The sequence below is a fragment of the Podarcis muralis genome, chromosome 13, assembly GCF_964188315.1.
Source record: "Podarcis muralis chromosome 13, rPodMur119.hap1.1, whole genome shotgun sequence".
NCBI classification, from domain to species: Eukaryota; Metazoa; Chordata; class Lepidosauria; order Squamata; family Lacertidae; genus Podarcis; species Podarcis muralis.
This window is the reverse complement of record NC_135667.1, coordinates 42662202-42675287: the sequence shown is the minus strand read 5'-3', so window position 1 is coordinate 42675287 and position 13086 is coordinate 42662202. Positions and strand designations below refer to the sequence as shown.

General features: G+C 47.8%; 1 protein-coding gene across 2 annotated transcripts; it reads right to left on the bottom strand.

Annotated features, from left to right (window-relative positions):
• Positions 1-73: 73 nt before the first annotated feature.
• Positions 74-12040, bottom strand: CWC25 (CWC25 spliceosome associated protein). 2 transcript variants are annotated; one of them, XM_028751953.2, is made up of 10 exons: positions 11942-12040; positions 9344-9516; positions 7496-7732; positions 6528-6597; positions 5455-5570; positions 4506-4575; positions 4221-4384; positions 3279-3395; positions 2186-2350; positions 74-1007 (listed from the first exon to the last, which is right to left on the bottom strand). In XM_028751953.2, the coding sequence occupies exons 1-10, from the start codon at positions 11957-11959 to the stop codon at positions 893-895; spliced, it is 1245 nt and encodes a 414-aa protein (XP_028607786.2). In that variant the 5' UTR covers positions 11960-12040; the 3' UTR covers positions 74-892. The 2 variants fall into 2 exon arrangements, with proteins under 2 accessions (XP_028607786.2, XP_028607787.2); XM_028751954.2 differs by having other exon boundaries at positions 3279-3365.
• Positions 12041-13086: the final 1046 nt, after the last annotated feature.

Below are 13086 nucleotides of genomic sequence, written 5' to 3'. Positions count from 1 at the left end.
CAATATTTCAAATGACCTGCGAATGTGAACTGCTTATTAAGATAAATCACCACAAAAAGGTTAAAACAGCTGCTTAAGAGAAACAATATCTATTATTCCAGCTGGATTTTATACAAAGATCAGCATTTACACATCACAGACTACACAAAGACGGCTGTCCCCTTAGGTCAGGTATTACTTTTTTGTCTATTCTTCAGAAAGCTAAGTTTCACTTCAGAAAGTGCATCTGTCTCCACTAAAACGCTTTAAATAAAATAAAGCCTCTTTTTATAAAAGGCACCCCTGTCTCTACGATATTAGGTACCCGGCACAAAATCTTATTTAAAAGTTGTTTTAAAAATAAGACTGGATAGAACACCAGTCTTGGGGGTGGGGGAGAATAACTCAGAAACATAAGCCAATTTGGATGGGTCCAATGCCCAATAATATCAAGTTATTTAAGAAACCGAAAAGGAATTATGATCGGCCAATAAAATACACGTGGTTTTGGCAGCTGTGCTCCTTATAAGAAGCGATGACATAATCGGAAGCGAAAGGACCACCTCTTCTTTCTTTCTATTCCATTCACTGTGGATGCAAATCTCCTCTAGCTGATGCCCTCTAGCCTAAATGTTATAGCTCTATGGAGCTTGAAGCCAGGGCCTACCATCAAAAAGCCTTGCCAGGAGTACATCAAACTCTTCCAAAAGTTGGGACCCCACAGGCCTTTACAACATCCTAGTTTGGAAAAAAACGACCCTTATAGCAAAGCATGAAAGATAACGTCTTCCTCATGATACCCAGGTATAAGCCCTCTCACACAGTGAGAGGGCAGCTGGCCTGAGCTGTGGAGTTTATACGAAGGTTTCCCTATCTGGTCCAGTGGTCCGGTGGAGGAAGACAGAAGCAAGTCTCATCTCTGCATGAAGTTTTTTTCCAGGGCTGCCGCTGTCCTTTGGATGGAGTGAATGTTCCTCTTGACCCTGTCTTCAAGGGAAGAGGTTGACGCACTCTCAAGCTTTATGTGGCTGCAGGAAAATCGAGAGAGAAAGAAACGTGATGAGTTGGAAAAAGCAGCCTCCTGCCTTGTACCCCAAGTGTGTTTCCCACCAAAAGGAATTTTAGGCAGGAAGGAAAGAGGTGGAAATGGGCTCAGAAGAGGCAAGGCCTCTTCTTAAACCACATACCAACTGCATATGGTATACTTCCTGAGCCACGTGCAACCCTTAGTTTAGTTTTGGAACTGAAATTTTATAGGAACGCGTGAAGGTGTTTAAATCAGACCACTGGTCGATGTAAAAAAATTAAAAAAAGGTAAGGTAAAGGACCCCTGGACGGTTAAGTCAAAGGCGATGATAGGGTTTCAGCACTCATCTTGCTTTCAGACCAAAGGAGCCGGCGTTTGTCTATAGCTAACTTTCCAGGTAAGGGACGCGGGTGGCGCTGTGGGTTAAACCACAGAGTCTAGGACTTGCCGATCAGAAGGTCAGCGGTTCGAATCCCCACGATGGGGTGAGCTCCCGTTGCTCGGTCCCTACTCCTTCCAACCTAACAGTTCGAAAGCACGTCAAAGTGCAAGTAGATAAATAGGTACCGCTCCGGCGGGAAGGTAACCGGTGTTTCCGTGTGCTGCTCTGTTTCGCCAGAAGTGGCTTAGTCATGCTGGCCATATGACCTGGAAGCTGTAAGCTGGCTCCCTCGGCCAATAAAGCGAGATGAGCGCCCCAACCCCCGAGTCGGTCACGACTGGACCTAATGGTTAGGGGTCCCTTTACCTTAACTTTCCAGGTCATGTGGCCAGCATGACTAAACCGCTTCTGGCACAACGGAACACCATGACGGAAACCAGAGCGCACGGAAACGCCATTTACCTTCCCGCCGCAGCGATACCTATTTATCTACTTGCACTGGCATGCTTTCAAACTGCTAGGTTGGCAGGAGCTGGGAAAGAGCAACAGGAGCTCAGCCCATTGCGGGGATTTGAACCGCCGACCTTCTGATCGGCAAGCCCAAGAGGCTCAGTGGTTTAGACCACAGCGCCACCCGCATCCATGTAGCCCAGTGACGTCTAATCTTTTTAGCGGTGGTTCTCCAAGGTCTCTCAATCTTTTTAACTTAAGATGCCAGGAACTGAACCCAAAGCACATGCTCAGCTATAGCTCTCCCCCCCCCCCCGCCAAGTTTCAGAGGAAGGGAGGAAACTCACTGTATGAACTTCCCATTGCTGTTGTCAAGTTTATCCCGTGTGAGCTCTCGCTCCTCTTCTTTTCTGTGTCTGTTCACGTTCTTCGCTCTCTCCTCTTCCCGCCACTTGGCATTGTCCATCATTTCTCGACGTTTTCTCTCCAGCTCTTCCGCAGAGAGTTTTCTCCTAAAGCAGGTGAAATTCAGTTTCAGTCCCCCCAGCCTCCAGTGCTAGAGCTACAACAGAATGTTGTAACTTTGATCTGTGTTATCGGATTTGAACACTGGTCTTTTTTTGGTGAGCTAATGAGAACACGGGTTGATGGACGGTCATACAAATGGGGTAAATGAAAAGACCTGGGTTCAAATCAAATCCCTGCTTAACTGGGGAACTCTGAGCAAATGGATTTCTCTTAGCTGCAGCAAACTGCCTCTGGCTACTTGCAGTGTGTCGAGCACATTTAGAGCACATGGGCAATCTTGAATGTGCCTGAAAATGAAAAGGAAGCCAGGGCAGAGCATGGCACATGGGCATTAAGGGATCTAGATTTCACACCCACATCAGGATTCTTCTGGTTTTAACCAGGTCTACTAAGTAGCGTATTTTTCGCTCTATTGGACGCACCGGACCATAGGACGCACTGGACCATAGGAGGGGGAGAACAGGGGGGGGGATTTTTTTTTCTTGTTCTCCCCCTCTAAAACAAGGTGCGTTCTGTGCGTTCAAGGTGCGTTCACCCGAAGCCTCCGGAGCGCACCGACCCCTCTCACTCTCCAGGCTTCAGCGAAAGCCTGCATTCGCTCCATAGGATGCACACACATTTCCCCTTCTTTTTGGAGGAGAAAAAGTGCGTCCTATAGAGCGAAAAATACGGTACATTGGACCACCCAGGGCACAGAACTGAAGTCTAAAACCTGCTTATTTAAAAAAGCACCTAAGAGCAGCTTTCTGGTCTTCAGCATCCAGGAAGGCGGACTTGAATTAAACACAAAGTGTGGGACTTTGAATATCATCGCCTTGCTTTGCCAATCCATTTTGAAGCCTCCTGCATGAAGGATGCAGCCTTCCCTTTCTTCACAATGCACCCCCTGGCGCTGTACCCACTTAAACATACCTTGAGGTCTGTGGTCTTCTATAGACTTCTTGCTTCGGCGAAGGACTCCTGCCTCCCGTTTTTGCCTTCTGTTCCTTGATGTTGTGGCTGCAATTCAGGAAGATCCTTTTTTCATATCCGCCACGAAAATAACCATTTGGTCCCAATGAGTCTTGGACCTATTCCATTCTCCTGCCCCTTCCCAATCTTGTACAGTCATACCTCAGGTTGAAGTAGCTTCGGGATGAGTATTTTCAGGTTGCGCTCCGCGGCAACCCGCAAGTAACGGAGTGCGTTACTTCCAGGTTTTGCCGCTCATGTGTGGAAGTGGTGAATTGCGACCTGCGCATGCACAGACGCGGGTTGTGTTCGCTTCAGGATGCGAACGGGGCTCCGGAACGGATCCCGTTAGCATCCAGAGGTACCACTGTACTATTACTATTATTATTATTATTGATTGAATTTGTACACCACCCTTCATCCGAAGATTACAGGGCAGGTCACAAGATGAAAATACAAAATGAGAACACAAAATACATAATAAAAAAATTGAACAAACCAATATCCCCCCTCCCACAAAAAGGCCACAAAATGTTAATCAGCCAGAAAAGTAATAAACTTTTTCTGCCTGGCACCTAAAGATATATAATGAAGGCGCCTGGGAAGCCTCCCTGGGGAGAGCATTTCACAAACAGGGAGCCATGGCAAAAATGGCCCCTTCTTCTGCTGCCACTCTCTGGACCTCTTGCGGAGGAGACACACGAAGAAGGGTCTCAGGTGATGAACACAGGGTGGGTCAGACATGTTGGAGATGGGATTATCTCCCTTCAAGTACACTTAGACCCCATTCTGCTTTCTCATGACACTCCACCACAAGCAAATGATTCTAAGCCAGAAATAGACTGGCTTCCATAGCACTATCAATAGGCACCCAGCAACAGCTGCCCCCATCTGCTTGCTTACTGTTTATTGTGCCTGGGTGACCTTGACCTCCTGCGGCTGCTCTGCTCCGCCTCGTAAGCATTCTTCTTGCCAGACATCCTCTCTGGCGACAGGCCACGGCTCTTCGACCCGGAACTCTGTTGGACCTTGTGGCCAGATGTGCTTTCGCGGCCGGCGTTTTGGATCTGAAATGGGAGAAAGGTGGGACTGGTGATGGAGGCAACCATGCTTGCCAGCGTGGTCTTCACCCCTTCCATTCTGCTACCCCAAGGGGGGGAGTTTTAAGGGTAGACAGCTTGGGCGTACCTGCAAGCCATACCCTGGTATTTTGGGGTGAAGAGGCTCTGAGGAAGAGCGGTCCATTTTCTCCCGTGACCTAAAGCAAAAGAAAAAAGCAACATTTATGCCAGCCTCTTTGTCAGCCTGGTTATTACTGAACCTCTCCAGGTGGTCTGATAGCTACGGAGCCTTCAGATATTAAAGGTAAAGGTAAAGGGACCCCTGACCATTAGGTCCAGTCGTGGCCGAGTCTGGGGTTGCAGTGCTCATCTCGCTTTATTGGCCGAGGGAGCCGGCGTACAGCTTCCGGGTCATGTGGCCAGCATGACTAAGCCACGTCTGGCGAACCAGAGCAGCGCACGGAAACGCCGTTTAACTTCCTGCTGGAGTGGTACCTATTTATCTACTTGCACTTTGATGTGCTTTCAAACTGCTAGGTTGGCAGGAGCAGGGACCGAGCAACGGGAGCTCACCCCGTCGCGGGGATTCGAACCGCCGACCTTCTGATCGGCAAGTCCTAGGCTCTGTGGTTTAACCCACAGCGCCACCTGCGTCTTCAGATATTATGTGGCATGTAATTCTGAATGCCTACCCTGTAGACACCAAGCCTTGTCAAGGAACCCAGGCTAACAGATAGACAAGGGGAAGGAAAACAAGGCAAGCCTGGCAGCAGGCATCTCCCTGGGGATCCAACAAATTGCCTGAGGCAGGAGAAAGATGTACAAGTGCGTAGGCTTGAAAAGCAGGCAACTCTGTCCCCCACCAGGACATTTATGAAGGGAGAAAGGCAGAGTAGGTGTAAGTCCTGTCGCTGCAGTTGTGGGCAAATCACTGTCTCCTTAGCCTCCTTTATCGACATTGAAAGGAGTGACAGAGCCCTGCCTCACAAGGCCAACCCAACCAAGAGTGGAAAATACATTGCTAATTAAGAACAGGAAATGAGTGTTGAACAAGGTCGCACTGCGTAGAAACGTACTTGGCTTTCGCCTGTTCGTCTTCGCTGCTGCTGGGGCTGTGGTGCTTGTGCTTCTTGTGCTTCTTCTTCTTATCTTTCTTTTTTTTCTTCTTCTTCTTCTCCAAACTGCTTTGCAACTGGGGGTGGGGGAAGGAGAAAGGTGCCAGCTCCGTATCAAACGAGCATAGTGATTTATAACGCAGTTCTACCCCGTGAAGGAGTGCGAGGACAAAGACTTCTTCCCACCACCTCTCTTTGTCCTATTCTGCATTAGATAAAGTTGGAATAATTACCTCCCGATAATATACGGGTGAAAATTGCTGCTCCAACCGTAATCAAGCACTGGAAAGGGGGTAGGGTGGAAAGTCACCCTTCCCTGTACCAGTCTTTAAACCACCTTGGTTGTGAGCACACAATTAAAAGATGAAGGTTACATTTATCCTCAATACAGTTACATCAGCACCAATTTAATGCCAGGGTCCACACCTGCACACCCAAACATTTCAAGCCTTGGAATTACCATATTTTTCGCCCCATAGGGTGCACCGGCCCATAGGGCGCACCTAGTTTTTTTTGGGGGGGGGAGGGGGAAAAATTTTTTTCCCCCAGGCACGGGGCTGGGGCGGGGGAAGCCTGAGCTTCCCCCGACCCCAGCCCCCAGAACAGGCTGCTATCTGCAAGCCTGGAGAGCCCGGCAGGAAGTCGCGCCGGGCTCCCCAGGCTTGAGGAGAGCTGCCCAAAGACTGGGGCACGCTCCGCTGCGCTCCCTGGGTTTCGGGCTGCAGGCTGCTGTCTCCCAAGGCTCCCAAGGCTTGCGGATAGCTTCCTGAAGCCTGGAGAGCGAGAGGGGTCGGTGCACACCTGCATTCGCCCCATAGGACACACACACATTTCCCCTTCATTTTTGGAGGGGGAAAAGTGCATCCTATAGGGCAAAAAATACGGTAAAATGCTATTTCCCCCCACCCCAAAGACAAGAGAACATTGTAAATGTTAATCCTTGCTATAGGGATTTGTTACAGACAATAGCACAATTCTATGCATGCCCCATGGAATTTCAGCTAAGGGTACACAGAATCTCAGCCTTAACATACCAGTTCTTTGATCTTCTTCATTTTTACAGGGTTGTTCAGAACTTCACGCTTCTTCTCTTCCTCCCTCTTCCTAAATAACAACATTGAAAACCGGGGGTGGGGGGTGAAAAGAGATTTCAAGGTTATGATGAGATTTCCCCATGCACAACACTGTTATCCCAACATTGCAATGAAACCTAACTGCAGGATTCACATCACTGCAAGTTTCTGCGATGTAACATAACGTCTCAGCTTTACATATTTCTTACATCTTTGTCTTACCAGAAAGGTAAAGGGACCCCTGACCGTTAGGTCCAGTCGTGGACGACTCTGGGGTTGTGGCGCTCATCCCGTTTTACCGGCCGAGGGAGAACAGGGTACAGCTTCTGGGTCATGTGGCCAGCATGACTAAGCCGCTTCTGGCGTACCAGAGCAGCGCACGGAAACGCTGTTTACCTTCCCGCCAGAGTGGTACCTATTTATCTACTTGCACTGGTGTGCTTTCGAACTGCTAGGTTGGCAGGAGCAGGGACCAAGCAACGGGAGCTCACCCCGTCGCGGGGATTCGAACCGCCGACCTTCTGATCGGCAAGCCCTAGGCTCTGTGGTTTAGACCACAGCTACTACTGGTCTTTTAAAGCCACTTTGGGGAGCCTTTTAGCAAGGTAAAAAACCCACTTTAAATAAATACATATGAGCCTGGATAGCTCCGTTGGTTAGACCATGGTGCTGATAACACCAAGGTTGCAGGTTCGATCCCTGTGCATATTCCTGCATTGCAGGGGGTTGGACTAGATGGTCCTCAGGGTCCCTTCCAACTCTACAGTTCTATGATTCCATATTAAAGTGGGGAATTGGTGACGCTAATGAAAACAATACGTCATTGTCCTCCCACTGCATGGTCACACTAAAAAGGCCTTGGCTCTCCTGTACTTTACAAAACTTAAGAGCACCAACTGGTTCCATATAAAGCTAAAGATTTTTGCTACCTTATCATGAACAGCGGGTCTTCTCGGATTTTGCTGGCCATATCCAAGGCAGAGTTGGCACCTGCAGGGGCAAAGATGGAGCCTGGCAGAAGGCCGGTCTCAGAGGAACAGCCTGTTTCCTTGTCCTCCATGGTCTCAAAGACGTATTTGTCAACTGGGCGGCCCATAAGGTATTCATCTCTGTTCACCATGCCTCCTGGTCCTTGGTACATCCACTCCAGCTTCTCATCTTTTTTCCTAATTCATTGGCGGAAAAGGACATTAAACATATTTTTCAGACCAAGTGGGTGGGAGCTGAGAGAAAAGGAAAAGATGTCTCCTCTGCAACAGAAGCATTTCTCAAACTGTTATAAGGAAGAGTTGACCAAGGAAACAATTGAGTAGCCGACGGAAGGTGAAACAGATCTGGGGGTAATTTCTAACTTTCTAAAATATGTTTTTGTGCCTGTGCTTTGTTTAGAAATAGCGCAAGTTAGAAACAGAAATAAAGACACAGGCAAACATATATACACAAGTCAGTGTTAGAAATTACTGAACAAGATAAAACAACACGATGGCCGATAACAATGGCACTAAACACTATTTATAGACTAATACAAATGATCAGAAATTGCAACCAAAGTCTCTAAATCTTCCTCACCAGTCACAGTAGAATAATTCAAAAGTTTGATATATACATAATCTGTCACCAAATATCGCCGGAATTCAAAAGTTCAGTGACTACGGTATCATATGAGCACTGATCCAGAGTATATTTTCTACAGCATTTATATTTCCTTACATGTAAGACTGTCTTGTTAAGAAATTCAACTGCATCCTTCTCATATTAATTCTTACAAGTTTGGCTGATGAAGCACTGATCAAGATTGGCTGATGAGCATTGAACGAAACAGATTGGTTATCCGGAAACTCTGTTCTGGCGATATTTGGTGACAGATTATGTATATATCGAACTTTTGAATTATTCTACCGCGACTCCAATGATTACATGTTTCACCCAGTTAATCCCTAAAACGACCTCGTGAGGTAGGTTAAGAGGCTGGGACTGGCCCAAGATCACCCAGTCAGCTTCATGACTGAGTAGGGATTTGAACCACAATCTTCCTGTGTAGTGGTTAAGATCAGTGGACTCGTAACCTGGTGAACCGGGTTCGCATCTCCGCTCCTCCACATGGAGCTGCTGGGTGACCTTGGGCCAGTCACACTTCTCTGAAGTCTCTCAGCCTCACTCACCTCACAGAGTGTTTGTTGTTGGGGAGGAAGGGAAAGGAGAGTGTTAGCCGCTTTGAGACTCCTTCGGGTAGTAATAAATTGGGATATCAAATCCAAACTCTTCTTCTTCTACTGGTCCGACACTCTAACCACGACACCACACTGGCTTCCTAGAATACTTCTGTTATGGGGCTGCTATATAAGTTAAGTGGGTAAACAGATATGGAGAAAGCAAGATGTCACTTAGAGAGGGATCTGAAATATTTTCCTTGAGGCTTGAATTTGTTTTATTCTGCACTGACGTTTCAATGTGTTGTAAAGCACTCTGAGATTTTTTCTTTAAAATATAAAGCAGTATAGAAATGAAATGAATAGAAATAATAAGCCTCACGGGGGAGAAAAGGTGCCTGGCTTATATATATCTGAGTTTCTGACCCTGAACAAGTATAATTTCACTCCAAGTTTTCCCCAAAGAACCCAAGAAACCATCATCCTATGAGGCTGTTTCTACTAACTGTTTCATATTTCTGTGGCATTTTGGTTACCAGTGTAGCTGTTTGGAGAAGCAATCCTAAGCATCTGCTCAATTTAAGCCCTAAATATGCCTGTCGGCCAAGGAAATCCTGCCCAACATACTTGACGGCCCCCACGTCCTCCGCATAGCGCTGCATTTCCTCCCGCGCTCGTTCTTCATGTAACTCCCGCTGCAGCTCCTCGATTTTCTTCCGTTCGGCTTCATGCTTCTGTTCTGCCTTCCAAACTTTCTCCACATTGCGCAAGGTTTGTGGATGCCAGCTTTTCTTGAGGTTCTACGAACAGGAATGAGACCCTTGAATTGAGGTATATAATAATAATAATAATAATAATAATAATAATAATAATAATAATATTTATACCCCGCCCAACTGCCTGGGTTTCCCCAGCCACTCTGGTCGGCTTCCAACAAAGTATTAAAATACAGTAGTCTGTTAAACATTAAAAGCTCCCCTAAAGAGGGCTGCATTCAGATGTCTTCTAAAAGTCTGGTAGTTGTTCTTTTTGACATCTGGTGGGAGGGCATTCCACAGGGCGGGTGCCACTACCAAGAAGGCCCTCTGCCTGGTTCCCTGTAACTTGGCACAACAGGTGATAAGGTTTCCCTTACAAATGGTGTACCAAAACAGCAAACACTGCCAGGAACAGTAAGGAGAAAGAAAACATTGAAGTGCAGGTTTCTCCCGATTCATGAGTGGCAGGAATGACCTATTGTTTTTAATATTCAACACGACAGAGGATGAGATGGCTGGACAGTGTTTTCAAAGCTACCAGCATGAGTTTGACCAAACAGCGGGAGGCAGTGGAAGACAGGAGTGCCTAGCGTGCTCTGGTCCATGGGGTCACGAAGAGTCGGCCACGACTAAATGACTAAACAACAACAAATTTATAACTCGCCCTTCTAGCTGGGTTTCCCCAGCCACTCTGGGCGGCTCCCAATAGAATACTGAAAACATGATAAAACGGCAACCATTAAACACTTCCCTAAACAGGGCTGCTTTCAGAGGTCTCCTAAAAGTCAGATAGTTGTTTATTTCCTTGACATCTGACAGGAGGGCGGGCACCACTACCAAGAAGGCCCTCTGCCTGGTTCCCTGCAACCTCACTTCTCGCAGTGAGGGAACCCCCAGAAGGCCCTCGGAGCTGGACCTCAGTATCCGGGCAGAACAATGGGGGTGGAGACGCTCCTTCAGGCATGCTGAGCCGAGGCCTTTAAAGTCATTAAAGGTCAGCACTTTGAATTGTGCTTGGAAATGTACTGAGAGCCAACGTAGGTCTTTCAGGATTGGTGTTAATATGGTTTTGGTGGCCGCTCCCAATCAGCAGTCTAGCTGCCGCATTCTGGATTAGTTGCAGTTTCCGGGTCACCTTCAAAGGTAGCCCCACATAGAGCTCATTGCAGCAGTCCAAGTGGGAGATAACCAGAGCATGGACCACTCTGGCATCAAGTCAAGTTATGATATGTTAAAATCATAAATAAAATACATTAAAGTACAGTGGTAAAAGGTAAAGGTACCCCTGCCCATACGGGCCAGTCGTGTCCGACTCTAGGGTTGTGCGCCCATCTCACTTAAGAGGCCGGGGGCCAGCGCTGTCCGGAGACACTTCCGGGTCACGTGGCCAGCGTGACGAAGCTGCTCTGGCGAGCCGGCACCAGCGCAGCACACGGAAACGCCGTTTACCTTCCCGCTAGAAAGCGGTACCTATTTATCTACTTGCACTTAGGAGTGCTTTCGAACTGCTAGGTGGGCAGGAGCTGGGACCGAAAGACGGGAGCTCACCCCGCCGCGGGGATTCGAACCACCGACCATGCGATCGGCAAGCCCTAGGCGCTAAGGTTTTACCCACATCGCCACCCGCGTCCCTAAAGTACAGTGGTACCTCGGGTTAAGTACTTAATTCGTTCCGGAGGTCCGTACTTAACCTGAAACTGTTCTTAACCTGAAGCACCACTTTAGCTAATGGGGCCTCCTGCTGCTGCTGCTGCGCCGCCGCTGTACGATTTCTGTTCACATCCTGAAGCAAAGTTCTTAACACGAGGTACTATTTCTGGGTTAGCGGAGTCTGTAACCTGAAGCGTCTGTAACCTGAAGTGTCTGTAACCACTGTACTGTCCCTGTTATACCGAATTGCAAATTTAAATGTATCCCTATTGTGTTTCAAAAAAAGGGAGAAAGTGATGTGGCTTTTGTCCACGACAACTAACATTTGGGCACTTTCTCCCACAGGGAAGTACTATTTCTGGGTTAGCGGAGTCTGTAACCTGAAGTGTCTGTAACTTGAAGCGTCTGTAACCCGAGGTGCCACTGTAATCAGAAAGGCAACTTACAACATGAAAAGATTTAGATAACTGCACACAAGACAAAAGCAGGTGATCTGTGACCCAGTGTGAACGCCTAGCGTCTTACAATAACACCCCACTTCCCTTTCAAAGCTGGGTCCGTCCCCCCCGCCCGTATCTGAGCGTTGGCCTCCAGGGCCTTGGCAGGTGCTTTGCATCATAGACTCAGAACTGCAGAGTCGGAAGGGACAACCTGGGGTCATCCAGTCCGACCCCTGAAAAATCAACACAAAACCCCACAACACTTCAGTGCTTCCACTGAGGCTCCAACTTCCCACACCACCCTTCCCTGTCAACAGCTCACAGCTTTTTTGGGGGGAAGAACTGCCCCCAGTGTCCTCCCCCCCCCCCGTCCTTACCAGGTCGCCTCCCCCCATGTCGACTGCGGAGGAGGCCGCGCCGTCCGGCTGCTTCTTCGCCGCTTTCCCCTTCCGATCTTTTCTTCAGCCGTCGCGGTGTGATGACGTCAACAAACGCTTCCCCGCCCGCCCCGCCTCCAGTTCTCTTCTTCAGCCGTCGCGGCTTGATGACGTCGCCCAACTCTTCCCACCCCACCCCATCCCACCGAGCTTCCAGGAAATCGAACCTGCGCTTTCGGCCGCAAGGTGGCGCTAAGGAGACGCGCGCCTATACAGAGGCGCGCCATTCACGCATTGCCGAGGGTTGGGCTAGATGACCCCAGGTGTCCCTACCGTTCTGATTCTATGAATTCTAGGCGCATAACTCTCACTCTTTCCCTCTCTCTCTCTTGCTTTCTTCCTCAATGTCGTTTCTGGTTGTGCAGTTGAAATTACCAGCAGCAAAAAGGAGGGTTGTTTTTTTTTAAGCAGTAAATTGTGTATAAACTTTATGAAATAAATAAATGGCAAAGGTACAATATAATAACAATCAAAGAAAAATTATATGGGCAGATATTATTATAATATAATATGATATAATCAGTGTTTTTTTTCGGGGGGGACACAGGGGTACGCATTCCCCTAAACATTTTGTCAATCTAACCAGAGCAGAAACTAAAAAATAAAAATAAAGATTTAGTTTCTTCTCTAGCACGGTGAATCGTCAGTTCCGTTGCTACCCCCGATGGTGGCCTTTAATCCATTTACTGTATTTATTTTTCCCCATTTGAACTATAAAATGGTGGTTTCCTTGAGTCGAAATGAGAGTACTCCTAAACTTTTTTAAAAGAAAAAACTAAATATAATATAAATATCTGCCCATATGATTTCCGGTCCGTGGACTTTTATTGGAATTTTACTTTTATCGTTATGCCGCCTTTCTCACTATGTGTACCAGAGGGGGTCCTGCTTTGAGTCCCTTCCCGTGTTTGCGTCAGCTTAGTCCTGATAAGGAAAGAAGGCTTTTCTGTCCCAGCATCCAGTTTCCAACAGTGGAGGGGAACCACACAAGCAGGGCATACTGCTACCCTCTTGAAATGACCACGCTGCAAGATCTGGGCTCCCTCCATGCAGACTGAAGGTGCAAACAGGTGAATAAACCCTAT